This window comes from Dendrobates tinctorius, unplaced genomic scaffold (assembly GCF_039654945.1).
Source record: "Dendrobates tinctorius isolate UK_male_01 unplaced genomic scaffold, ASM3965494v1 ptg000473l, whole genome shotgun sequence".
NCBI lineage: Eukaryota > Metazoa > Chordata > Amphibia > Anura > Dendrobatidae > Dendrobates > Dendrobates tinctorius.
Genome location: NW_027362135.1, coordinates 116,600 through 144,144, shown reverse-complemented (window position 1 = coordinate 144,144; position 27,545 = coordinate 116,600). Strand labels below are relative to the sequence as shown.

The 27,545-nt window shown below is 48.9% G+C and overlaps 1 protein-coding gene across 1 annotated transcript in view; it reads right to left on the bottom strand.

The window, feature by feature from the left end:
- Positions 1–27,545, bottom strand: part of LOC141077916 (otogelin-like) — a 280,958-nt gene that overhangs the window by 150,974 nt on the left and 102,439 nt on the right. The window contains exons 13-20 of the mRNA XM_073564686.1: positions 22,458–22,484; positions 21,804–21,971; positions 16,510–16,788; positions 15,918–16,035; positions 13,630–13,709; positions 10,421–12,978; positions 9,139–9,307; positions 6,948–7,074 (exon numbers count right to left, since the gene is read on the bottom strand). Coding sequence (XP_073420787.1) covers positions 6,948–7,074; positions 9,139–9,307; positions 10,421–12,978; positions 13,630–13,709; positions 15,918–16,035; positions 16,510–16,788; positions 21,804–21,971; positions 22,458–22,484 — 3,526 coding nt within the window. The remainder of the gene's footprint in view (positions 1–6,947; positions 7,075–9,138; positions 9,308–10,420; positions 12,979–13,629; positions 13,710–15,917; positions 16,036–16,509; positions 16,789–21,803; positions 21,972–22,457; positions 22,485–27,545) is intronic.

The window sequence follows — 27,545 nt, the reverse complement described above, 5'->3', positions numbered from 1 at the left end:
CGAACTGTATCTACTAGCACTGAATAATGATTCTAATTCAGAAGCTGCTTTCATTAGATAAAAGTCACACCCACATACCTCCCCTTGATGACCTTTTATGGGGGCTGGTCAATTGGATGCTGCTAGGTCTCAAAAAATTATGGGACCCCAATCTTAAGAATATCTTCATCCCTGAAGGTCCTAGGCAAGAGATATCAATGCCATATTTCCTATCATGATTTTAGCTTTCCATAGATTGGAAACATGGCATATATAATGCTATCCATCTGTCCGATATTAATTTGGAACTGATGTCCAGACTGCGCAGTGATGTAAGCAACATCATTGATTCTACAAAAAGTATGTTTCCCATAACTATAGGACCTATGCCTGTCTCACAAAAAACAATATTCATAACTGGACTTTGGCTCAAAATAGTCTGCTTGTAATTGTGTAATTGTTTGAAGCCTTATGTCCATAGGCGCTAAAAGTGGTAAAGACTTCGTGTCTGCTCTCCATCAGATAACCCTGTTGTGAGTTCATTTTTCCCTTCACCATTGAGGTCTGATGAACTCCCTCCTCTGGTGAAGGAAGGTAGTGAGGCTGATTACCAAACACATGGGCAGCTAGATGATGACTGGGTGGCTGGAATTGAGGACTGGATATAAGGCTGCCGACGCCCTTCTTCCTGGCTGGTGATTTTCCTGCTGGATTCTTGGAGACCAGTCTGATTCCTGCATCTCAAAGCTAAGTTTTTCTGCTCTGCTTTGTACTCTTCAGTTTTGTTTTTGTTTTGCCTTGTTTTTTGGGAGTTCTGCCATCCCCGGTCGGGGGTGAGCTGAATTCCAATTTTGTCTCTGATCTGTTGATCTTTTGCTCTGTCTTCAGAATATACCTGAGTGCTGATATAGTCTTTTGAAGCTTAGCGACTTCAGGGCCTGTTTTTCCTATCAGTCGGTTGGCTCTTTTTGATAGGGTTTTTGCGGATGGCAGACAGCAGCTTTCCTATCCTGTCCTATGGAGATGAAGCAATTGTCTGATCGTGTGGAGCAGCTCGCTGCAGAAGTGCGGGGAATTTCCGCCTATCTTGCTCATTCACATGCTGCTGAACCAAAGATTCCTACTCCTGATGTATTTTTGGGGGATCGGTCTAAATTCTTGAATTTCAAGAATAATTGTAAATTATTTTTTGCCTTGAAGCCTAACTCGTCGGGGAACTCCGCGCAGCAGGTTAAAATTGTCATCTCTTTGCTGCGCGGCGATCCCCAGGATTGGGCGTTTTCTTTGAAACCTGATGATCCTATTCTGAATAATGTGAACGCATTTTTTCAAGCCTTGGGGTTGTTGTATGATGAACCTAATGCTATTGATCAGGCTGAAAAGACCCTGTTGGCATTAAGCCAGGGTCGGGATTCGGCAGAGTTGTACTGTCAAAAATTCCGAAAGTGGGCGGTCCTTACTACCTGGAATGATGGTGCCTTGGCAGCCCTCTTTCGGAAGGGTTTGTCAGAAACTGTAAAAGATACTATGGTGGGATTTCCTGTTCCCTCTGGTCTTGACGATTCTATGTCATTAGCCATTCAGGTGGATCGGCGTTTACGTGAACGCAAAACTACACGAGAGATGTTGCCACCTGTTGAACAAATGTCTGAACCTATGCAATGTGATAGAGTTTTGTCTAGGGCGCAACATCAGGAGTTCAGAAGGCGTAATAAGCTGTGTTTTTTTTGTGGAGATGCCTCACATATTATTTCTGTCTGCCCTAAACGAGAGAAACGTTGTGCACACACGTTTTCTGTGGGTGGTGTTCAACCTAAGTTTCTTCTGGCAATTACTCTGATCTGCTCCCTGTCCACATTTTCCGCCAAGGCTTTTGTGGATTCAGGAGCAGCTCTTAACCTGATGGACTTGGATTTTGCTAAACGTTGTGGATGTCCTATGACACCTCTGCGGACGCCTATCCCTTTGAGGGGTATTGATGCTACTCCTTTGGCGAAGAATAAACCTCAGTTTTGGACCCAGGTGGTAATGCGGGTCGCCCCAGACCATCAAGAAAATTGCAGATTTTTGGTGTTGCATAATTTACATGATACCATTGTTCTGGGGTTTCCCTGGCTGCAAATTCATAATCCAGTTCTGGATTGGAAATCTTTGTCTGTGGTGAGTTGGGGTTGTCGGTGTGCCCTTAGTGATGCTCCTGTTTTCTCAACCTCTCCCCAGTCGCATGATGTTCCTGACTATTTGGCTGACTTTTATGATGTATTTAGTGAAAATGAGTCTGCGTCTTTGCCTCCTCATAGGAGTTATGACCGTGCAATTGAGCTGAACCCGGGGTGTAAATTCCCCAAGGGTCAGCTTTTCAATTTATCTGTACCCGAGCACGAGGCTATGCGATCCTATATTAAGGAGGCATTGGAGAAGGGTCATATTAGACCATCCTCTTCACCCTTAGGTGCTGGGTTTTTTTCTGTGGCTAAAAAGGATGGTTCATTAAGGCCTTGTATTGACTATCGTGCCCTCAACAAAATTACTGTTAAATATCAATATCCGTTACCCCTGATTTCTGATCTATTCTCCAGAGTTAAAGGTGCTTGCTGGTTTACCAAGCTTGACCTCAGGGGGACGTATAATCTTATTCGCATTAAGCATGGGGATGAATGGAAGACGGCGTTTAATACTCCGGAGGGACATTTTGAGTACCTGGTGATGCCTTTTGGGCTCACTAATGCCACTTCTGTCTTCCAGTGCTTCATGAACGATATATTCCGAGACTTTGTGGATAAATTTTTGATTATCTATCTGGATGATATTTTGATCTTCTCCAAGAATTGGGACTCTCATGCGGAACATGTTCGGACTGTGTTCCAGATTTTGAGGGAGAATTCCCTGTATGTCAAGGGATCGAAATGCCTTTTTGGGGTACAGAGGATTTCATTTTTGGGATTTATTTTGTCTCCGTCAACTATTGAAATGGACCCGGCCAAGGTACAGGCCATTTATGATTGGGTTCAGCCCACTTCTTTGAAGGCCCTCCAGAAGTTTTTGGGTTTTGCTAATTTTTATCGGAAATTTATAGCTAATTTTTCTGGTATTGCCAAGCCATTGATGGATTTGACTAGGAAGGGTGCTGATGTGCTGAATTGGTCTCCGGAGGCTGTTTCTTCCTTTCAGGAGCTGAAGCGAAGATTCACTTCTGCTCCGGTTTTGCGGCAACCTGATGTCTCAGTCCCGTTTCAGGTAAGAGGTGGACGCTTCTGAGATTGGGGCAGGAGCGGTGTTGTCCCAAAACGATCCTGTGACATCTAAAATGAATCCTTGTGCTTTCTTTTCCCGAAAGTTCTCCCCATCCGAACGTAACTATGATGTGGGGAATCGGGAACTGTTGGCCATGAAATGGGCATTTGAGGAGTGGAGACATTGGTTGGAGGGAGCCAAACACCAAGTCGTGGTCCTTACTGACCACAAGAATTTGATTTACCTGGAGTCGGCCAAGCGCTTGAATCCTAGACAGGCTAGGCGGGCCTTGTTTTTCACACGTTTTGATTTTGTGGTCTCTTTTCTTCCGGGCACTAAGAATGTCAAGGCAGACGCCCTCTCTAGGAGTTTCCTTGCTGATTCTCCTGTTGTGACTAAGCCTGCTACCATCTTAGGTGAGGGGGTAGTTCTTTCTGCCATCTCGCCCGATTTGAGACGTGCTCTGGAAGAGTTTCAGGAGGACAAACCTGAGCGTTGTCCCAGTGGAAAGTTGTATGTTCCTGACCAGTGGAGGAAGAGAGTGATGTCTGAAGTTCATTGCTCTGCATTGGCTGGTCATCCAGGTATTTTTGGTACTAGAGATCTGGTGAGTCGGTCTTTTTGGTGGCCTGCCTTGTCTCATGATGTCAGGAATTTTGTGCAGTCCTGTGGGACTTGCTCCCGGTCTAAACCTTGTTCTCGCTCTAGTGGCTTGTTCATGCCTTTGCCGGTGCCCAGGAGGCCATGGACCCATATTTCAATGGATTTTATCTCTGATATGCCTGTCTCTCAGAGAATGACTGTTATTTGGGTGATTTGTGATAGATTCTCTAAGATGGTCCATCTTGTACCACTCCCTAAGTTGCCATCTTCCTCTGAGTTGGTGCCCTTGTTTTTACAACAGGTGGTTCGCTTGCACAGGATTCCTGAGAACATTGTATCTGACAGAGGAGTTCAGTTTGTGTCTAGATTTTGGAGGACTTTCTGTTCCAAGCTGGGAATTCAGTTGTCCTTCTCCTCTGCGTTTCACCCTCAGACCAATGGGCAGACGGAGAGAACAAACCAGACTTTGGAGTCGTATTTGAGATGTTTTATTTCTGCCAATCAGGATGATTGGGTTTCATTTTTGCCCTTGGCCGAATTTGCTTTAAATAATAGAGCTAGTTCTGCCACTTTGATGTCACCTTTTTTTTGTAACTTTGGTTTTCACCCTCGATTTTCTTCAGGGCAGGTGGAGCCTTCTGCCTGCCCAGGTGTTGACACTGTGGTGGAGAGAATGCACCAGATCTGGGACCAAGTAGTGGATAAGTTGTCTCTCTCCCAGGAAAAGGCCCAGCGGTTTTCCAACCGGCGTAGGACCGTTGGTCCCCAGTTTAAGGTGGGTGATATGGTTTGGTTGTCATCAAAAAATATCGCTATGAAGGTGGCTTCTCCTAAGTTTAAGCCTAGATTTATTGGACCTTACAAGATTTTGGAGATTATTAATCCGGTCTCTTTTCGGTTGGCTCTTCCTGTCACATTTAAAATTCATAATGTGTTTCATAAGTCCTTGTTGAAGAGGTTTGTTGAACCAGTAGTTCCTGTGGTGGCACCTCCTGACCCTATATTGGTTGAAGGTAACATGGAATATGAGGTAGGGAAGATACTGGATTCCCGTCTGGCTAGACGGAGACTCCAGTATTTGGTTAAGTGGAAGGGTTATGGTCAGGAGGATAATTCCTGGGTCTCTGCCTCTGATATTCATGGCGAAAGATTGGTGTGTGCCTTTCATCGGGCTTACCCGGATCGCCCTGGTGGCATGGATGAGGGTTCGGTGACCCCTCCTCAAGGGGGAGGTACTGTTGTGAGTTCATTTTTCCCTTCACCATTGAGGTCTGATGAACTCTCTCCTCTGGTGAAGGAAGGTAGTGAGGCTGATTACCAAACACATGGGCAGCTAGATGATGACTGGGTGGCTGGAATTGAGGACTGGATATAAGGCTGCCGACGCCCTTCTTCCTGGCTGGTGAATTTCCTGCTGGATTCTTGGAGACCAGTCTGATTCCTGCATCTCAAAGCTAAGTTTTTCTGCTCTGCTTTGTACTCTTCAGTTTTGTTTTTGTTTTGCCTTGTTTTTTGGGAGTTCTGCCATCCCCGGTCGGGGGTGAGCTGAATTCCATTTTTGTCTCTGATCTTTTGATCTTTTGCTCTGTCTTCAGAATATACCTGAGTGCTGATATAGTCTTTTGAAGCCTAGCGACTTCAGGGCCTGTTTTTCCTATCAGTCGGTTGGCTCTTTTTGATAGGGTTTTTGCGGATGGCAGACAACAGCTTTCCTATCCTGTCCTATGTAGTTAGCTTGGGCCCCATTATTTGCTCAACCTATCTTTCTATCTGTGTTAGTGTTTTCATCTTGCTTCACCGTCATTATATGTTGGGGGCTGCCTATTGCTTTGGGGTCTGCTCTGGGGCAGTTTAGTTTTTCCCCTTTCTGTCTTTAGGCTATGTAGTTCTCCGGCTGTGATCGAGGGGTCTAGGGCACCGTAGGAACCCCCCACGGCTACTGCTAGTTGTTGTGGATAGGTTCAGGGGTCTGCAATCCGATAGCTGCCAACCTCTCTGGTTTTTCTGGACTTAGCTGGTATTTTGTTTTTTCCTCCTTCGGTGACTCATCATAACATAACCCACTTCAATTACATGTTCACAGCAGGGGGTCATAACTGGACAGGGGTTGGATTGAAGTGTTAGATTTTTTTCCTTTCATGTTATGATGAAGTCATGCTTCAATGCTCAATTTGAGGGTGACACATCCCCTCTCAAGCACCATTAATTCCACAGCGTTTTACAGACATTATCAGCACTGTCGCAATTGGGGCTCATAGTTTAGATCCCCTATCAGTATGTCGTCGGAGTGTGGGAGGAAACCCATGCAAACTCGGGAAGAAAATACAAACTCCTTGCAGATGTTGTCCTTGGCGGGATCTAAACCCAGGATTCCAGCGCTGAAAGGCTGCAGTACTAACCACCCTGCTGCCCTATGACACCTATGTTATGATATGCCTGCCAAGACTGAAAGAAGAGCAGGATGGACATTCTTCTGGAGGATAACACTAATATCTGCTCCACCTTTTTTCTACAATTTGTGTCCTTGATTTTCCACCACCCTACTGTGATGGTGTGATAGGCTATGTGGATATCATTTTGTGTATATTTCTATTTCACTTACTGTCTGCAGCCTGACTGTACATAGTGTGTGTTTATCTTTGTCTATTGATGTGTACTGATATGCTAATTGTTCATTGTATTATGAAACTAGTTTGTTGACTTCTAAAGAGGGAACAGAATGTGAGGGTGTACTGAAGGACACTGGGTAATTCTAAAAATAGCTTACCTTTCTGGGGTATAAAAGACCCTGAGACGGAGAGACCACATCCCATCTCATCACACAGCACGTCAGAGAGAAGGGGAAGCATATGGACCCATTTTATCCTCTGTCTGCTGCATTATTGGACTCTCATCTCCTTGGACACTCATCCTGTTACTGAACTGCATTCGTATTCTGGACTATTGTATCCTCAGTGTGGTGGATTGTTTATGGACCTTTTAGTTTTGCCTATAATAAAGATCTACGGATTGTTCACACTTCCCTCGCTCTGTTGATTGTGTGATACCAGAATAGGACCCCGTGACACCTACTCTGTGTCCTCCATACAGATGACAGCTGGCGGATTCTCACCTGTCCCATGTGTCCGCACTGAGAAACCTGCACTGTTATAGACTCTTCCTCAGTCAGGGTCATGATGTACGATGCCTCGTTATATAGCGCGAGATAACGGCCATCAAATGTAACAAAACTCAAGTCTGAGAGTATGGAGCAGCGGCCTGGAACAAGAAGAAGATTGTCTAATCACCACCAGAAGGAGGACAGAGGTGCTAGAGGAGACAGAGGAAGTAAGAAGAACATCACCATAACGCCACGACCACAGGTTACAGACCTCAGCGTTCTGAACATGACTATGCAGGTAAATACAGTGATATCTTTCATCACAGTCAGGTCACCTCCACATATTAAGTGCATCCACAGGTTACAGACTGCAGCCATGTCCACAGGTTACAGACCGCAGCCATGTCCACAGGTTACAGACTGCAGCCACGTCCACAGGTTACAGACCGCAGCCATGTCCACAGGTTACAGACCGCAGCCATGTCCACAGGTTACAGACTGCAGCCATGTCCACAGGTTACAGACTGCAGCCACGTCCACAGGTTACAGACCGCAGCCACATCCACAGGTTACAGACCGCAGCCATGTCCACGAGTTACAGTCCGTAGCCATGTCCATGGGTTACAGATCGCAGCCACGTCCACAGGTTACAGACTGCAGCCACGTCCACAGGTTACAGACCGCAGCCACGTCCACAGGTTACAGACCGCAGCCACATCCACAGGTTACAGACCGCAGCCATGTCCACGAGTTACAGTCCGTAGCCATGTCCATGGGTTACAGATCGCAGCCACGTCCACAGGTTACAGACTGCAGCCACGTCCACAGGTTACAGACCGCAGCCATGTCCACAGGTTACAGACTGCAGCCATGTCCACAGGTTACAGACTGCAGCCACGTCCACAGGTTACAGACCGCAGCCATGTCCACAGGTTACAGACCGCAGCCATGTCCACAGGTTACAGACCGCAGCCATGTCCACAGGTTACAGACTGCAGCCATGTCCACAGGTTACAGACTGCAGCCACGTCCACAGGTTACAGACCGCAGCCATGTCCACAGGTTACAGACCGCAGCCATGTCCACAGGTTACAGACTGCAGCCATGTCCACAGGTTACAGACTGCAGCCATGTCCACAGGTTACAGACCGCAGCCACATCCACAGGTTACAGACCGCAGCCACATCCACAGGTTACAGACCGCAGCCATGTCCACGAGTTACAGTCCGTAGCCATGTCCATGGGTTACAGATCGCAGCCACGTCCACAGGTTACAGACTGCAGCCACGTCCACAGGTTACAGACCGCAGCCACGTCCACAGGTTACAGACCGCAGCCACATCCACAGGTTACAGACCGCAGCCATGTCCACGAGTTACAGTCCGTAGCCATGTCCATGGGTTACAGATCGCAGCCACGTTCATAGGTTACAGACCACAGCCAGGTCTACAGATCTCAGCCACGTCCACAGATTACAGACCACAGCCAGGTCTACAGATCTCAGCCACGTCCAGAGGTTACAGACCACAGCCAGGTCTACAGATCTCAGCCATGTCCACAGGTTACAGACCACAGCCAGGTCTACAGATCTCAGCCACGTTCATAGGTTACAGACCACAGCCAGGTCTACAGATCTCAGCCACGTCCACAGATTACAGACCACAGCCAGGTCTACAGATCTCAGCCACGTCCAGAGGTTACAGACCACAGCCAGGTCTACAGATCTCAGCCATGTCCACAGGTTACAGACCACAGCCAGGTCTACAGATCTCAGCCACGTTCATAGGTTACAGACCACAGCCAGGTCTACAGATCTCAGCCACGTCCACAGGTTACAGACCACAGCAGTTTAATAAGAGCTGTATGCATTGTTTCTTCCTAATTTGACTTTTGATTTTTCTCATTATATGTAGCACAAGATGGATTTCTAGGCCATATTCAAAGAAGATAATCCATGGTGGACACTCATAGAAGAAGCTGCTTTGTTAATGACCATCTTCACTGGGTGTAAGTGAATGGATTGTAACTGTGAAAGAGTGCTCTGATTGTTCCAGCCCTGGTTTCCTTTCCTGTGGAGGATTAATATATCTTTTCTTCTTCAAGTGCCAGATAGATTGAACATCACCAGCAAGGCCTCCATCTCCTGAATATATTGACATATATTATGTTTACCATCATACCTCGATGGCCACTACATTAGTCTGGAGGACGCCAATACTTACAAGGACACTCCCATTTGGGGCAGCACTTATCTCCGTTGATCTGGACCGCGAATCCTAGGAGGCCACAGCTGGACTGAGTTACGTTGTAGGGACAATGCTGCGATTTATTCACCTGGATTAATTGCCCATCTACACAGATATGTTTAATGCATTCGTTCTCTGTGTATGGCTGAAAGACAAGAGGAGTGCATGAGTGGATGTAAAGCTTATATCATACACGTCTCACAAGATATGTCTGTGGAAGTCTGACTGCCACTACACGCGCACAGACTTCTGCCCACAAGAGGGCAGGTCTAAGGCTGGTTTCACATTTGGGGACGGAGGACTGCGGACTTCCTCCATGAAGCCCCGCCCCTGCCTTGCCTCCTGTTGTCAGCTCTGCCTATTTCTGCATGCGGCTTCATGCGGCCTGCACACCTTATCTTTAACATTGGGTACGCAGGCCGTGCCGCAGTATGCGGATGCCACCGCATGCGTCGTTTTGACGGTGCGGCGAGCCACGTAGAACGCATCATGTTGGAATTTTATGCGGGCGCCGCATCATCAAAACGAAGCATGCGGCGGCATCTGCATACTGCAACACAGCCTGCATACCCAATGTTAAAGATAGGGTACACAGGCCGCATGCAGAAAGAGGCGTAGCTGACTGGAGGAGACGCGGAAGGGGGCGGGGCTTCACGGAGGAAGTACGCAGCCCTCTGTCCGCATATGTGAAACTAGCCTAAGGGGCAAGGTTTCTCCTTGTGGAGAGTGACATACCAGCTCTGGCTTGTCAAGGTAAGGAGGCTTATTCGCCGTGCAATGTGCCTCTGGGAAATTTAATATGCAAACTGCCTCTTCAGGTTCGCTCAAAGGCCAGCGGAAATGAGTCTAGGTCTCCATCCTTTTCTAACAAGGGAAAGTCCTCAGAGCGGACTTTGAAAGACTTGGTTTCCTGAGGAGCTGAGCCATCACTAGCTGGTGCTTATGCTCCGCAGCTTCACGTTCTCATACTTTGCAATGACGAGGGCCAATAACCCGAAACACTGGGTCTGCAAATTGAGAATCTGATTTGGCTTTTATCCTAAGTCATATTGCACGACTCGTTAAAGCGTTGTGACTTGTAGGATCACTACTTAAAACAGGTGATGCTATAGAGATCAAGTCCTCTTTCTCTTTGAAGAGGCAATTTGCACAAGAGAGCAGACATCTTTCACATTCATTACATAGCACCATGCCTAGATGTAAACAGTGATACCCCCATATAACAGCCTCCTCGCCCTACATACCCCACACTACTTACTGTGCAGGTCTGGCTTGTGGATAACATGGACACAGTGAGTTCTGCCGAGATGCCTGGAGTCTCTGTCTGATTGAAGGCTCTTGATGAGGTCATCATTAGAAGATGAGGAGATGTTGCTTCTGTCATGGGTGGCAGCCTGTATTGGGGACGGTTAGTGATACTTGGGGAGGGGGGAGCCGTTTGGACATCTGAACCATCTGTATGTATATCATGTGTCAGAAGAAGGGGAGTCACAGAAACATAAGTGGCTTTCCCTAGAGAGGATGTAGGAGGACCGGGCTGAAGAGCCGAGTGTGAAGCCTCTGTCCACGTGGAATACTTGGGCTCTTTCTGTGAAGTTGATGGAGGTTTTTTTGTGCCCATTCCAGAGGTTACTACTGTCTGTTCCCTAACTGGAGTGTGGGATGTGAGGGGAGTGGACGACACTGACAATGAAGTGGTGATAACTGATGGGTGATGCTTAGTAAATGACGGAGCTGCTGGACCTGACACCACTGAGGATTGCTTGTCCTGAGTGATGGAAGGCCAGGCTTTGGCTGATGGAAGATAAGCAGCTGTTTCATATACAACTAGCAATTGAGAAGCAGAAGTGACATGACCCGTGGCATTAGAGGCCTTAGATGATGATAGATCTCTCTGTTCAGTTGTGCTCGCATCTGATGTGAAAATGGTTCCAGTATGTTCTTTAGATATAGATGAAGTTTCCATGTGGACTGGAGATGTGACACTGTGCTGCGAAGATGGCACAGGTGTGGAGCTGGTAATGATGTATGTATAAGGCATCAAGCCCTTCTCCTCTTTGTGTGTGCTTACTAATGGTCCAAAATGAGAAACCATTGGAGATAATGTTGCCGGACTGGTGGGCTGTGTCGTCCTGGAGGTGTACAACAGAGAGTGGCCAGAAACTGGCACGGGTAGAGTCATTGTAGAGGTGGACATCGGTGTTACTGACAGCTCTTGCATCATTGTGACACTTGAGCTAGATGTCCTCAATGATGCCAGCCCTGTGAGCTCTGGGTGAGATGTTCGCAGGGCAGTCTCCTGAGTGGAAGTCACTTTGGTTTCATGCACAGGAACATCTGAAGACGAGAGTGCTCCTCCTGTGTTTATGGTGGATTTTATTGGCCCTGTTAAATCTCTTAAGTCTAGGACGAGAGTAGTGGACTCAGTCATGTTTTTGGGTTCTGTTCTGGAGGACATTTGTGGGGTGGAGATTCCAGTGCCGAGGGATGTCACAGCGGTTGTGTGCTCCGCCTTGGGTCGTGATGAAGTCCATGAAATCATTTTTGTGGTAATTGTTGTATTGGCTGCCTCTGAGGTGACATCTTCTAAGCTTTGTGACTGGGTTCTTTCCTGTTTGGTGAGTACACGAATTGTGTGTTTGCTAGCTGATTCAGCCTGAGATGACGCACTCAGAATTGGAGCTAATCTTGTTCTTTCTGACGGCAGAGTATGAGGCGTTGATGATGCTTCCTCAGGTGTTACAGCTGTTGCCATTGTAGATGGTTGTGTTGACATGGTGACTCTCTCTGACGTTGGCTGATTTGTTACAATGCTGGTAGTCCCCAGCCCCCTTGAGCGGCTGGGATGATAGCCAGACATAGATTCTAGAAGACTTGTGGTAAGGGGTAGTACTGTGAAGACTTCAGGGACTTCTGTGGTGGCCTCTGTGAACTTCTGAGATAAGCTGCTTAATGCCCCTGATATTTGGGTAATTCCTCCTATAGTCACAGTCAGAATTTTGGCATGTGAGACTTCTTTTACAGTGACTTTTTTGGTGGACATTACAGTGGTTTGTCGAGTGTCCTTGGAGAATTTGATTGTCTCCGCAGGTTTACTTGTAATCCCAGTTTGGAAAGCTGTGGTTACTTTATCCAGTGGTGTAAAGACAAGGGTGTAGACTGTAGTTGTTGTTGGTAGTGACAATGGGGGTGATGCAGCGAGGTCTGGTTGCTCTGTACCTGTATATGGCTCAATGGACTCAAATGTAGAGCTGGGGCTTGTGCTGAATTTTGCAGATTCCAACATACGTTGGTCTTGTTGTGTTACAGCCTCACTAATCTGAAGTACGGTGCCTAAAGAACCTGCTGATGTGGTGACATTCTGAGGAGCTTCTGTAAGCAGGGTGGTGGGTATAGACATGACTTTAGAGGGAATTGTGCCTGGAGCTGGAGACATGGACGTGACAGTTCTAGTGACTGATATGGGTGAGAATTGGGTGGATGCAGCTGGCGTGGACTGAGTTGTGGATCCCGGGGAAGCGAGTTTAGCTAATGTTATTCCGGCCATAGTTCTTAGGGAATCTGAAGGTGTCAAGGCATACACAGTATCAGTCTTCAATTTAGTGCTTTCATCAGAATGCATTGTGGAGTGAAATGCATCTGAGCTGTATGATGCAGCACTAATTGTGGGGGAGACAGGTCTGAATATGTGTCCAGCTACTGACTGGTCTCCTGAGACCCGCTGTGCAGGTAATGTGGTCACATTCATTATGGCAGTCCCTCTGGGGTGTTCTGTTATGATATGGAACATTGTCACATTGACTGCAGGCTCAATACCTGTCAATAAAAGGTGAAATATATGAAATTCTCAGACATTTTATACATCCAGCACAATATTTTTTGCTTATAAAATGTCTAAAACTTAAATAGGTTTGCCTTACTGCCCTAAGAACCTTCATCTCCGTAAAGACAAAGTGGTAGTTTGTGCCTGTGACCTGTGTACGGTCTGAGGGCAATGAAGACATTGTATGCCCAGTATTGGGAATTATTGCCCTTTCAATAAGTGGAGGCAGAACTGAGCATCTTGGGTGTGTGGACTTGTGGGGGGTAAGAGTTGTATTCAATCTATAGCCTATCTGAGGGGCAAGTTTGAGATTGAGCTGTAGAGTGATGTCGTGATATTGACCCCCAATAGTCACACTAGCATCACTGAGGCTGAGCAAGGTATCAGACCATGACATTCCTACATCAAGGTTCCAATAAAACCAAGTGACACAAGGTCTCTTACATAAAGGTCCAAATAAAAGCATGTGACACAAGGTCTCCTACACTGAGGTCCAAATAAAAGCAAGTGACAAAAGGTCTCCTACATTGAAGTCACAATAGATGTGTGTGACTTGAGGTCCCCAAGCCATGTTCCAGACCCTCCCGTCCAATGCTCAGGAAGGTTCGGCAGACACCCCTATATGCTATTATTCAGGTACTTACAGTCAGAGAAGTAGACACATTTTTTGGAAACTTCATCAACGACCATGTGTGGTGGACACAATGGAAAGCATCCTTCAACCCTACAAGAGATGTGTGATATAACACTGGTCAAACCTGGCTCCACATTAATCAGTGTTGAGGCCTGAAGTGATTCTCTGCTCCTCCTACTAATCTATATTATCTTTGTAGCAGGGAGGAGAGAGGTGCACCATATGGAAGAACGTTGCAGCGCACACAGATCATCAGTCCTGGAGCGTTACTTCCACCGTATCCACACTGAATGGATGGATCACAGATCATAGATCAAGTGGGACAGTCCCAGATTTTGGTCTCTGACCCGCTGTCATGGGTGATATGTCGACTGTCCAGTCCTGCCATCATCAGTGTTGCATTGTGCAGAGTGAGCACTGACCTGTTGAGTGCTGCCAGCAGCCAGTGTCCCCTGAGAGGGTAAAAGCAGCTTATCACCACTATTGTCTTCTTTCCTGCAAGCACATGGAGCTCAATGGGCACAGCTGAGTCTTCTATTAGACCCAGCGGTCATTTGTTCACTGGGCCGCTGCATGACAAAGCAGCTGGGTCCTAGCTCACTCAGATGAGCTCTGCCAGTGACTTCTCACTAGATCTTTCCCTGTAACTGAGGATCCTAGAGATACCCCAACAACAGAGGAAAGTAAATGCGGTTAGGAATAAAAGAAATATATGTCCCCCAGAGATTTGCTATGAGCTCCTGGGGGACAAATAATGTTCAAGGGCATAGAGGGAAGCGAAGGAAATGGCCTGAGGGTAGAGAAGAGTGTAGAGGAGATGGCTTGAGGGTAAAGAAGAGCACCAAGGACACTGCCCGAGGGCAGAAAGGAGTTCTAAGAAGGGAAGAGAGGATGGCCAAGCAGATGGCCTGAGGGCAGAAAAAAACATCTAAGAGAGGAGATACCCGGAGGATAGAGAGGAATGCTGAGGAGACTGCCTGAGGGAAAAGAGGATCACCAAGGAAATAGCCTGAGGGCGGAAAAATAACACCAAGGAGAGGAGGTAGCCTGAGGACAGAGAGGAGTGCGGAAAAGACAACCTGAGGGCAGAGATTAACGCTGAGGAGACTGACTGACTGATAGGAATAAGAACTTCGGGTTGAACTTAGGTTTGAAATGTGATGGACACATGGACAGAAAATTGACAGAGCTCATTATAGCTAGTGAAGACATTTGAGCTCTGCTATGCAACTGATAACACATCCTTCCCGTGCTGCTTTCATTTCTTCTGCTTTTATAATGGACAAGGCAACAAACAGTTTAGCAGTAGTGTGAACGCAGCCTTCAATGGGTTGTCCATATCTTTCTAAAATTTTCTTAAAGAGAACCTGTCAGCAGGATTATACATAGTAACCTAAACACAGTGTCAGGTCGGCGCCGTTATACTGAATAAAATGATACCTTGGTTGATGATATCCGTCTTGTGGTTGCTGTGGAATCTTATTTTCAGTTTTGTGTTAATGAGATTCTCGTGCTCTAAGGCGGGGTTGGTGTAAGTGGTGCTCTGATTACGTATTCATAATGCAGACTGCTGACAGGTCACTGATTCCTCACTGACCTTCCCCCTAGTTTGCATAATGAATACCATCACATACTGAATAAAAAAAAAAAAAAACGCTTCTGCAGGCAGGTACCGGCCGTGGCCCCTGCGCTGCAGCATAATCGCATGGTTACTGTGCACTTAATCCATTTTGCAGATTTACTTGAGCGAAGAAAAAAAAAGTCATTTTGAAAATGGCGCCTGGGGCGCCTGCGCAGTAGCAGCTATCAGTTTGTATAGAGATTGGATAGCTGCTGTTGCGCAGGCGCCGGAGGCACCATCTTGCTTGAGTAGAAAAAATGAAATTGTCCTCCTCCAAGATGGCGCCGCCTGCGCCGTAGCAGATCGGAGATAGCCGAGATCAGAGAGAGCAGTGACCTGTCAGCAGGCAGCATTATGAAGAGCTAATCAGATCACACATACTGTACATGAACCCCGCGCCTTAGGGCACGAGAATCTCATTAACACAAAACTGAAAATTAACATTACGAAACAACCACAAGACGGATTCCATCACCAGGTATCAGCGTAATCAGTATAACGGCGTCGACCTGACCTTGTGTGTAGGTTACTATGCATAATCCTGCTGACAGGTTCCCTTTAATGTGGCCAGCTGAGAATGAAATGGTAAATGGGTGTAGTTGGGATGTGGTTAATGGACGTGGTGCTGAATCCTTCAGCCCCCTTTCCCTTCTTCAAAAGTTGGGAGGTATGCTTACCTGGGAATACTGTGACAGCGGTTACCGGTGGGATCTCTGCATGTTCGATAACAAGCACTACTACAAGCATCATAGCGCCATTCACAGGTGGATCGCGGCATCACATGTAACTTAGAATCTGAAAGTTAAAAAACTTGGTTGTCTACTCATTTCATATTAAACTAGGCGTGAGCTAGCACTGCACCCCCCATGTAGTCCTAGGTTTTGGCCAGAGCCAGTGCTGCCCCACTTTGAAGGGTGGAGCGCCTGAGGCACAGTTAGAGAGGGATCAGAGGGCAGAGATTACACAGATCTGTGGTGGATAGATGCTTGATACAAACAGGAAAGTGACAAGTTCCCATCACAGCTGAGCCCATAGTAATCATTGAGGGACAGAAATCTCAAGCAGTGGTGCAGAACCATTGTACAGCTTATGTAAGATGCTGACCACCATTCATACCCTGCGATTCCCGTATCTATACTTAGATTACTGATATTGAGGTGTTGGTGACATAGGCAGTAGACAGGGGAGCTGCACCCTTCACCTGTGGTGATGGAGTGAGAATTGTGCCTTGTCATGGTGCCCATACCTGGCTGGGCTGGCTGTCCTCACCTGAAATCCTGTAGAGAGTGGAGAGCCTGAACGCGGTAGAGTGATGGTACTTAGTCAAGGAGATAGAGGAGGGAGAGATTCTCATAAAGTGGCCTGGTTGGGCAAAGCTCTCAAAGGCGCTGTACCCGGCCGTCCAGCGGTTTTTGTGGATTATAAAGGTGGAGCGTCTCTGGAAGTCCTCACTTCTCTGCCACTTAGATACGTGGAAGGTCCCGTTACTTCCCAGATGTAAGAAGAAGTTCGGACGCACAGCCAACTCCAGGGACACCAGGTTTATGTCTGCAGAAGGACAGCAGTGAGGTCAAGTCCAAGAGGTGGATGTACAACATGTTCACACAAAGTACATCACAAATCAATATAATTTCCTGACTGTATACCATGACAGGAGAAGACAAGCCATCACCATAATAAACCACTCTGATAATCATAACTACAAGCAACACCATTCACAGATCCCACATAACGAGAGCTACCACCTCGAGAGTCACTACTACAAATACCGCCAAAGTCACCATACAGATAGCTGCCTGTCAGGATAACCCGACTTTTTGTCTCTCAGTTCCAGTTAGGAACTTGCAGCTCTCTGGCGCCTTCCTTACCCTCAGGTCAGTCAGGGAACTGAACCTAGAATAAGTAGTGGCCGGAAAAGCTGCCTTACTGGCTATTGGGCACTCTGCAGTGAGGGCGGTATGTGTATCACCAGTCCCAGGCCGGGAATACACACATAAACCTCCGATCCATCACTACCAGGGTTCCCCAATAACACCAGGATGCCACGCTGCCACCAGTCCCTCTTTTGATACCAAAGCTTAAATCGGGTCAGGAACCAACCTGAAGTAGCGGGAATTTGCGCAGAGAAAGTGATGATTCCATCATAGAGCAAAAAGAACGAAACTAGTAAATTTATACGTTTACTCCAGAAAACATAGGCAGTGTTTACAAAAATACAAAAGATATTACAAAAAGGAGACAAAAAACAATATGTACAGACAGAAAAAAAGGGATTAAAACATGAAACTTACTCTCTCTCAGTCACAGGTATGACGTGTCGATAAAGGGAGGACAGACGTCCCAAAGGAATGGATCAGCAGCACAGCCTGTTGTCTAGCTGACTCTCTGGCATCTGACACCTTCCCAAATGTGCTTTTCAGTTCTATGCTTTGCCCACAAACCTACGGACTCCTCCCTTTCTGACCTCACTGGTGGGCTGGGTTAAAGGACGTATGCTCCTTTTGAAAAATTACCATATTAAAAACTCCTATCTTTCATATCGGTCACAAGTGTGTCTAGAGGAGAGAAGATTTTTCCACCAACATAGAAGAGGATTCTTTACTGTTAGGGCAGTGAGAATCTGGAATTCCTTGCCTGAGGAGGTGGTGATGGCGAACTCAGACGAGGGGTTCAAGAAAGGCCTGGATATCTTCCTGGAGTGTAACAATGTTGTATCTTAGAGTGATTAGGTTCTTTAGACGGACGTAGATCTGGGGATTTATTCTAATGGAATATAGGCTGAACTTGATGGACAAATGTCTTTTTTCGGCCTTGCTTACTAAGTATCTATGTTATATCTTTGGCTGGAAAGCTCACAGGGAGACAGTAAAGTCATTACATTTTCCCCTGCGAAATGACCATTCTTTTGAAACCAAATATGGCATGTCTGCATGTTACTGGGGACAGAAACTCATTTCCCAGGTTTCTGATGGCCCTAAAGACCGAAAAATGTTGCCATGCGTAGCTCCAATCACCCTGATCCTGGAAATCGATTTTCACGTTTCTAGGTTTAACGAGAGTTATTAAATTTGATTTCGAGTAGCATGGGATGAGAACAAAGAAAGTTCCGGCGGGAAACGACACTCCTTGCTAGAGCTGGCAGACCATGCTCTCACATTACACAAAAATCGTTTATGTGGTGCCCATGAGGCTCAGTCGCCACAGAGGTACTGCAACTTCTCCTAAGGTGTAGTGCCCCACCATCCGGGTAAGGTGGGAACTCCTTTCTATACTCCAACACTCGTACCCCACACAACAGGGTAGTTCTGCACAACCACATTGTGGCTCCTTGCTCAGAGGGTAGCAGAGCACCTTTGGTGGTTCCCTGCTTGGAACACTGGACGTGCTGGGAGGTGGGTGGAGTTAAGATACATAAAAGAGTGGGAAAGTGTAGGATGAGAGGTTCAGTCTGACAGAAGGTCAGTCGGGTAGGAAGTCACTCAGACAGGAGTGAGGATCCCTGGAAGAAGGGATGGAGGAAGGAGTGCTGCAGCTGCCTCAGTGATCTGAGCCAGCTGGCACGGGAAAGGAAATGAAGGAGAAAGACATAGAACTGAAACCTAAGCTTCCATAAGAAAGAAAGACAAGTACGGAACGAAGGAGTAGAGAGAACAGAGAGGACATAGGTTAGAAGAGGAACCCTGCCTATAGGTTCTCAGCGCAAGGCCGGGGCACGGTCCCTGAGGTTGTATGGACACTTATAGTTCTGCAGCAGACACCGGTGGAGTAGTTGGCTGTAAATGCACTACTCCCATCTAAGACTTGGGGCACAACAGCAATTGGATAGTGAGCCGGGACTCAGGAGTAAGGCGTCCCCGAAGCAGGCTACAGCTGTCTGCCGTACAAGTAGAGTTCTTGGGAACATCAGTCAGGAGGATCTCCAGTGTAACTCAGTACTAGGAGATTTTCACACTTTAAGGCGCTATAGAGGAGTCGTTCAGAAAGGTACATGTTGGCGGAGTGTTGGAGGGGAGAATCCTAACTTGCCCGGAGGTTGATTGCGTCTCTGACCCGGAGGACACGGCCCGGAGGCAGGCACCTGTGTGTGTGTACAACGGACTGTGAGTAAAGCTTTGGAACTACAAGCCCCGGTGTCCTCCATTCATTTGTGCGCTAAAACATTCAGCACCGCTACAGCTGGGTACCATTCTCCACACGGCCTGCACCTCTCCTCTTCTATTGCATCCACACTGCCCTGGGGCTACAGCTACACCATCTAGGCTGCAACACACCACCAGCCCCAGAGGATCTGCATGCAGCGTCAGCCTAACATCCTACTTGCCGAACACCACAGGTGGTGTCACAAACTATTCCACCATTTCCATTCCCCCATTGATTTGGGCGCCCAGGGCCACGGACCGGGTCACCGCTGTTGTGACACATCCCGCTGACACCGGCCCGGTACCGAGTACCCCGCAGCCCTGGGAGGGCGACCCATTTATCTGAAGGGAGGGGGCAAGTGGATATTCCTAAGGAGAGAGAGAGAGAGGGGGGAGGGAGCAGCATTTCACAGAGGGAAAAAGAAAGGGGGGTTTGCAACCGTGTGGGTGCATGTGAAGCTTAGCATTACAATACACGAACCAAATGGGGCAGAGCAGTAGGAAACCCTATATGGGTACCTTGAACAATAGGAAATAATTCATATTTCCCTGACACTGCCACCTTGAGAGTCCCTACTATAAGTACCACTAGCCAGTAAGTCACCATGCTAAGGAGTCATCACTACTACAACTACCACCAGATCAAGTGTCACAATCACAAGTGCTACCATCCGAAGAGCCACTATTTCAAAAGCCACCACCCTGAGAATCACTAGTAGAAGAGTCACCACCCAGAGGAACACAACCCCATGAATTACTCCAATTGTCATTACACCGAGAGTCACTATTACAATTGCCACCACCAATTGAGCCAACATCAGAGAGTCACTACTACAATTACCATCACCTAGAGAGACGCCAACGTAAGTCATCACTACAAGTGCCACCACCTGAAAAGGCTTCACGATGAGAGTCATTACTACAAGTGCCACCATTCAGAGAGCCACAATACTGGGAGCCATCTCTCAGAGTCATTATAACAAATGCCAACTCCAAAGGCGACCCCACCCCAAGAGTCCCAACTACAAATGCCTCCACCCAAAGAGACATCATCCCACAGAGCCATCATCCAGAGAGCCAAGTGTCACTACCCAAACCCTAAGAGCCACCACCATAAAAACCAACACCCCAGAGAGCTGCCACCACTCCAGAGAGTCACCAGCCTAATCCACAGGAGGCTTTTATTGAGCATATGGTAATTATTATGAGACATTTTCTGATGCCATTATCTCTGTAGTTTGGCGCATGGTGCTAACTGTGGGCAAGGCACTCGTTTTCTCCTGTCACACCCTGGCGCAGTACATGAAGAAGAGGGTCTTGGCTGGGTGTTGGTGCCGTGAGGGCCACCTTTAGCTGATGGTGTTGGCTGGACAGGACCATAAGTTTCAAAGTTCAATAAAGGAGACTCATGTGCTAAAACACAGTATTTACTCAACGGTAACTTGGTAAGGGTAATATACAAGAAGTAGCGGGTACAAAGTGTTATGGAAATTTCCTTCGTAGTATAAAGCATTTTCGCACACATGGTTTCCTTCCACTGTAGTCTGCTCCAGGGCTGGTGAAGCCCTACTTCATCACAGTCCAGCTCATTGCCACCGTCGTGATCAGCAAGTCTCTGTACATGCTCAGTGGATCTGTGTCCTATTTCTTCCATTACTGGCACCCTGGATCTACTGCTCGGGACCCTAAGTTCTCCCACAAACTCAGTCCTGTTACCTTCGGAGTTCACCAAGCTCAGGGTTCCTAGTGACACGTCATCCCATTTAAGGACTCCTTTAAGATGGAAAACCACTATGCCTCTTCAGTCAGTTCAAGGTCGCACCACTCCCTTGTCCCTTAGTCTCCTTTGCTGTAGTTCACCCAAATGGTAGCACTTTTCACAGACACTTCGTACTTAAACTTAAACTTTAACTTGTCCCTACCTGCCTATCTCCAGGAAGTGGTCTTTTTCCCTATTAAGTCCCTCTCATTTGTGGGATAGTTCCAAAGATTAACACTATATTACCCTAACTTATAGTCACTATTTTGTTCTACCTATCTTGTGTCCTAAGCCCTAAACTACGTCTTATGCTGTTTACACACTATGTCCTACACTACACATTACCAGGATTACTACATCACAAAGCAACATATCAAATGACACAATACATACAAAAGACGCATGACACATTACGAACAACGCGATCGGTGTCTTCAGGTGTAGGATTTCAACAGTCCAGTCCACATGTCTTACAACTCCATGTGCAGAATACAGGGCCTCAGCATGAACATATAGTGAATGTTTATCATCATTGAGGGCCTCACTAACCCTAACCCTCACTCCTCTGACCCATCAACTCCCTTTTTGCCATCAATAAGTTGTGGAGCCTGTACCCACTGATTCTAGACCCCCAGTAACCTGGCATAATGCAGAGTACATCTCACCATGGGCTTTGGGGCTGAACAATCCAGGGGTCATCATGAAGTCTGCGGTGTGGCCCGGCATCTCACTCGCTTCTCTCATTGGCATAACAATGATATCGGCCATTTGGACCGCCAGCACAAGACCCTGGTCCCTGTGACTGTGCAACCTGTAAGGACCTTTACCTAAAACTGAGAAAAGAAAGGTGAGATCTAGTAGCCACGATCCAATGACCTACAAGTGCAATTTATTTATTCATTATGCTTTGCTTACATAGCACTTTACAGACATTATCATCACATTACAATCTAAATTGGAAGTAAGGAAACCAGAGTACCAGTAGTAAACCCACGCAAACAATACAAACTCCCTGCAGATGTTGAACTTGGTGGGATTTGCACCCAGGACCCCAGCGCTGAAAGGCTGCAGTGCTAACCTCTGAGCCACTGTGCTGCCCTAAGGATGATAGGGTTCACTGCTACAAAGGAGCGCCAGAGGACCTCACAATCTCTTTATTACGTTACGTTGCGGTTTGATCTGATAAACTGTATGGAAATGCTGCGACCTGGACTGTGCTGAGCACCAAACTCTGCTGCCTCATAATAATCAGCCCTCTACCCTAAATGTCTCAGTTTATGCCCGGGCCCCCGATGGCTATAACGGGTTCATGCACTCACCTTTATTGTAGAATTCACAGTCATAAGCTGGGAAAAAAGAGACAAAAGATTAGATGAGAGCAGAGGGTCCATAATGTCCAACCATACAGTAATCCAGCTCCAATGTCATCACCTGGTAATGACTTGTATCTGTTCCAGGAAGCGTTTTTTGTGCATGAGAATGATCTGTAGTGTAACCTACCTTATTTCTTAGGGTTCGGGCCACGGTATATGGGCCACAGTAACAGATAGCATCAGCACAGCGCAACACAGAAGTTTAGGGAAGGGGTGAAATGCATGATCAGAGCGTGGTGGCACAAGGGAAATGCAGAGTAGAGGGTAGCCGCACAACAAAGCAGCGCAAACGGCGAATACGGAGCGAGCAGAGAGTGGATACGGAGCAAGCAGAGAGAGGAGGTGGCAGGAGCAGAGAGCGGAGGCGGCAGGACCAGAGGGTGGATATGGATCAAGCAGAGAGCGGATACAGAGCGAGCAGAGAGCGGATTCAGAGCCGGCAGAGAGCGGATTCAGAGCCGGCAAAGAGCTGATTCAGAACCGGCAGAGAGCAGATTCAGAGCCGGCAGAGAGCGGATTCAGAGCCGGCAGAGAGGGGATTCAGAGCCGGCAGAGAGGGGATTCAGAGCCAGCAGAGAGCGGATTCAGAGCCAGCAGAGAGCGGATTCAGAGCCGGCAGAGAGGCGATTCAGAGCCGGCAGAGAGGGGATTCAGAGCCGGCAGAGAGGGGATTCAGAGCCGGCAGAGAGGGGATTCAGAGCCGGCAGAGAGCGGATTCAGAGCCGGCAGAGAGCGGATTCAGAGCCGGCAGAGAGCGGATTCAGAGCCGGCAGAGAGCGGATTCAGAGCCAGCAGAGAGCGGATTCAGAGCCGGCAGAGAGGGGATTCAGAGCCGGCAGAGAGGGGATTCAGAGCCGGCAGAGAGCAGATTCAGAGCCGGCAGAGAGCTGATTCAGAACCAGCAGAGAGCAGATTCAGAGCCGGCAGAGAGCGGATTCAGAGCCTGCAGAGAGGGGATTCAGAGCCGGCAGAGAGGGGATTCAGAGCCGGCAGAGAGGGGATTCAGAGCCGGCAGAGAGGGGATTCAGAGCCAGCAGAGAGCGGATTCAGAGCCGGCAGAGAGGGGATTCAGAGCCGGCAGAGAGGGGATTCAGAGCCGGCAGAGAGCGGATTCAGAGCCAGCAGAGAGCGGATTCAGAGCCGGCAGAGAGGCGATTCAGAGCCGGCAGAGAGGGGATTCAGAGCCGGCAGAGAGGGGATTCAGAGCCGGCAGAGAGGGGATTCAGAGCCGGCAGAGAGCGGATTCAGAGCCGGCAGAGAGCGGATTCAGAGCCGGCAGAGAGGGGATTCAGAGCCGGCAGAGAGGGGATTCAGAGCCGGCAGAGAGGGGATTCAGAGCCGGCAGAGAGCAGATTCAGAGCCGGCAGAGAGCTGATTCAGAACCAGCAGAGAGCAGATTCAGAGCCGGCAGAGAGCGGATTCAGAGCCTGCAGAGAGGGGATTCAGAGCCGGCAGAGAGGGGATTCAGAGCCGGCAGAGAGGGGATTCAGAGCCGGCAGAGAGCGGATTCAGAGCCAGCAGAGAGCGGATTCAGAGCCGGCAGAGAGGGGATTCAGAGCCGGCAGAGAGGGGATTCAGAGCCGGCAGAGAGCAGATTCAGAGCCGGCAGAGAGCTGATTCAGAACCAGCAGAGAGCAGATTCAGAGCCGGCAGAGAGCGGATTCAGAGCCTGCAGAGAGGGGATTCAGAGCCTGCAGAGAGGGGATTCAGAGCCGGCAGAGAGGGGATTCAGAGCCGGCAGAGAGGGGATTCAGAGCCGGCAGAGAGGGGATTCAGAGCCGGCAGAGAGGGGATTCAGAGCCGGCAGAGAGCGGATTCAGAGCCAGAAGAGCGGATTCGGAGTGAGCGGAGGTGGCAGGAGCAGAGGGTGGATAAGTAATGAGAAAACAGTGGATATGGAGTGAGCAGACAGCGGAGGCAGCAGGAGCAGAGGGTGGATATGGAGCGAGCAGAGAACGGAAGTGGCAGGAGCAGAGGGTGGATATGGAGTGAGCAGAGAGTGGATACTGAGCGAGCAGAGAGCGGATACTGAGCGAACAGAGAGCGGTACGGAGCGAGAAGAGAGTGGATACGGAACGAGCAGAGAGTGGATATGGAGAGAGCAGAGAGCGGAGGTAGCAGGAGCAGAGGGTGGATGCGGAGTGAGAAGAGAGTGGAGGCGGAAGGAGCAGAGGGTGGATACAAAGAAAGCAGAGAGCGGATACGAAGCAAGCAGAGAGCAGATATGGTGCGAGCAGAGAGCGAATATGGAGAGAGCAGAGAGCGGATCCGGAGCAAGCAGAGAGTAGATACGGAGTGACCAGAAAGCGGATACGGAGAGATCAGAGAGCAGATACAGAGCAAGCAGAACGTGGAGACAGCAGGAGCAGAGGGTGGATAAGGAACAAGCAGAGAGTGAATACAGAGTGAGCAGATAGGGTGGATAGGAGTGAGAAGAGAGTGGAGGCGGCAGGAGCAGAGGGTGGATACAAAGCAAGCTGAGAGTGTACACAAAGCAAGCAGAGAGCGGATACAGAGCAAGCAGAGAACGGATACGGAGCGAGCAGAGAACGGATATGGAGTAAGCGGAGGCAGCAGGAGCAAAAGGTGGATAAGAAATGAGCAGAGAGTGGAAATGGAGAGCGCAGAGAGCGTTGGAGGCAGGAGAAGGGGTGGATATAGAGCAAGCAGATGTTGGATATGGAGCGAACAGGGAGCAAAGGCAGCAGGAGCAGAGGGTGGATATGCAGCGAGCAGAGAGTGGATACGGAGCGAGCAGAGAGTGGATATGGAGTGAGAAGAGAGTGGAGATGGAGCGAGCAGAGAGCACATACGCAGCGAGCAGAGAGAGGATACGCAGTGAGCAGAGAGCGGTGATGGCAGGAGCAGAGGGTGGATACTGAGTGAATAGAGAGTGGATAAGGAGCGAGCAGAGAGCGGATTTGGAGCAAGCAGAGAGTGGATATGAGAGTGAGCAGAGAGCGTTGGCGGCAGGAGCAGAGAGTGGCTATGGAACAAGCAGAGAGTAGATATGGATCAAGCATACAAGGGAACAGAGAGCGGAGGCAACAGGAGCAGAAAGTGGAAAAGGAGTGAGGGGAGAGGGGATACAGAGCAAGCAAAGAGTGTATTCAGTGCTAGCAGAGAGATGAGGTGGCAGGAGCAAAGGGTGGACACGGAGCGAGCAGAGTTGGATATGGAATGAGCAGAGAGTGGAGGTAGAAGGAGTAGAGGGTGGATACAGAGCGAGCAGAGTGGAAGGGGCAGGAGCAGAGGGTGTATACGAAGTGAGCAGAGAACGTAGGTGGCAGGAGCAAAGGGTGGATATGGAGTGAGCAGAGCGCGGAGGTGGTTGGAGCAGAGGGTGGATACTGCGCGAACAGAGAGTGGATAAGGAGCGAACAGAGAGCGGATTCAGAGCGAACAGAGAGTGGATATGGAGGCTGCATGAGCAGAGGGTGGATACAGAGTGAACAGAAAGCAGATATGGTGTGAGCAGAGCAGAGGCGACAGGAGCAGAGAGTGGAAAAGGAGTGAGCAGAGTGGAAAAGGAGTGAGCAGAGAGCGGATTCAGTGTGAGCAGGGAGATGAGGCGGCAGGAACAGAGGGTGGATACAGAGCGAGCAGAGAGTGGATACGGAATGAGCAAAGAGTAGAGGTAGAAGGAGCAGAGGGTGGATACAGAGCGAGCAGAGAGTGGAGGTGACAGGAGCAGAGGGTGTATAGGAAGCGAGCAGAGAGAATAGGCGGCAGGAGCAGAGGGAGGATATGGAGTGAGCAGAGAGCAGAGGTGGGTGGAGCAGAGGGAGGATATGGAGTGAGCAGAGCAGAGGTGGGTGGAGCAGAGGGTAGATAAAGAGTGAACAGAAAGCAGAGGCAGTAGGAGCAGAGGGTGGATATGGAGCCAGCAGAGAGTGGATACGGAGCCAGCAGAGAGAGGAGGCAACAGGAGCAGAGGGTGGATAATGAGCAAGCAGACAGCACATACGGAGCGAACATAGAGCGGAGGCGATAGGAGCAGAGGTTGGATAAGGAGTGAGCAAAAAGTGGAGGCCCAAGAGAAATGAAGGAGCAGAGAGTTGCAGTTCAATACAGTAGTAGCAGTCAGCGGCCAAAGCAGGGGCACAAGGTGAGAGCATAGAGGGGGCATAGCAGAAAGAAGGGGGAGGATGTGGGAGCATAGAGAGGGCACAGCAGAAGGAAGGTGCAGAATGTGTGAGAAGAGAGGGACTACAGCAGAAGTGAGGGGCAGGACGTGGGAGCAGAGAGGGGGCACAGCAGAAGGAAGGGGCAGGATGTGGGAGCAGAGAGGGGGCACAGCAGAAGGAAGGGGCAGGATGTGGGAGAAGAGAGGGACTACAGCAGAAGTGAGGGGCAGGACGTGGGAGCAGAGAGGGGGCACAGCAGAAGGAAGGGGCAGGACGTGGGAGCAGAGAGGGGGCACAGCAGAAGGAAGGGGCAGGATGTGGGAGCAGGGAGGGGGCAGGATGTGGGAGCAGAGAGGGGGCACAGCAGAAGGAAGGGGCAGGATGTGGGAGCAGAGAGGGGGCACAGCAGAAGAAATGGGCAGGATGTGGGAGCAGACAGGGGGCACAGCAGAAGAAAGGGGCAGGATGTGGGAGCAGACAGGGGGCACAGCAGAAGGAAGGGGCAGGATGTGGGAGAAGAGAGGGACTACAGCAGAAGAAATGGGCAGGATGTGGGAGCAGACAGGGGGCACAGCAGAAGAAAGGGGCAGGATGTGGGAGCAGACAGGGGGCACAGCAGAAGAAAGGGGCAGGATGTGGGAGCAGAGAGGGGGCACAGCAGAAGAAATGGGCAGGATGTGGGAGCAGACAGGGGGCACAGCAGAAGAAAGGGGAAGGATGTGGGAGCAGACAGGGGGCACAGCAGAAGAAAGGGGCAGGATGTGGGAGCAGAGAGGGGGGCACAGCAGAAGGAGGGGGCAGGATGTGGGAGCAGACAGGGGGCACAGCAGAACAAAGGGACAGATTGTAATTGTTTTTTCTCACATTGCAACCTGAGTATTAGCTCCATGTGATACAGTGATAAGTA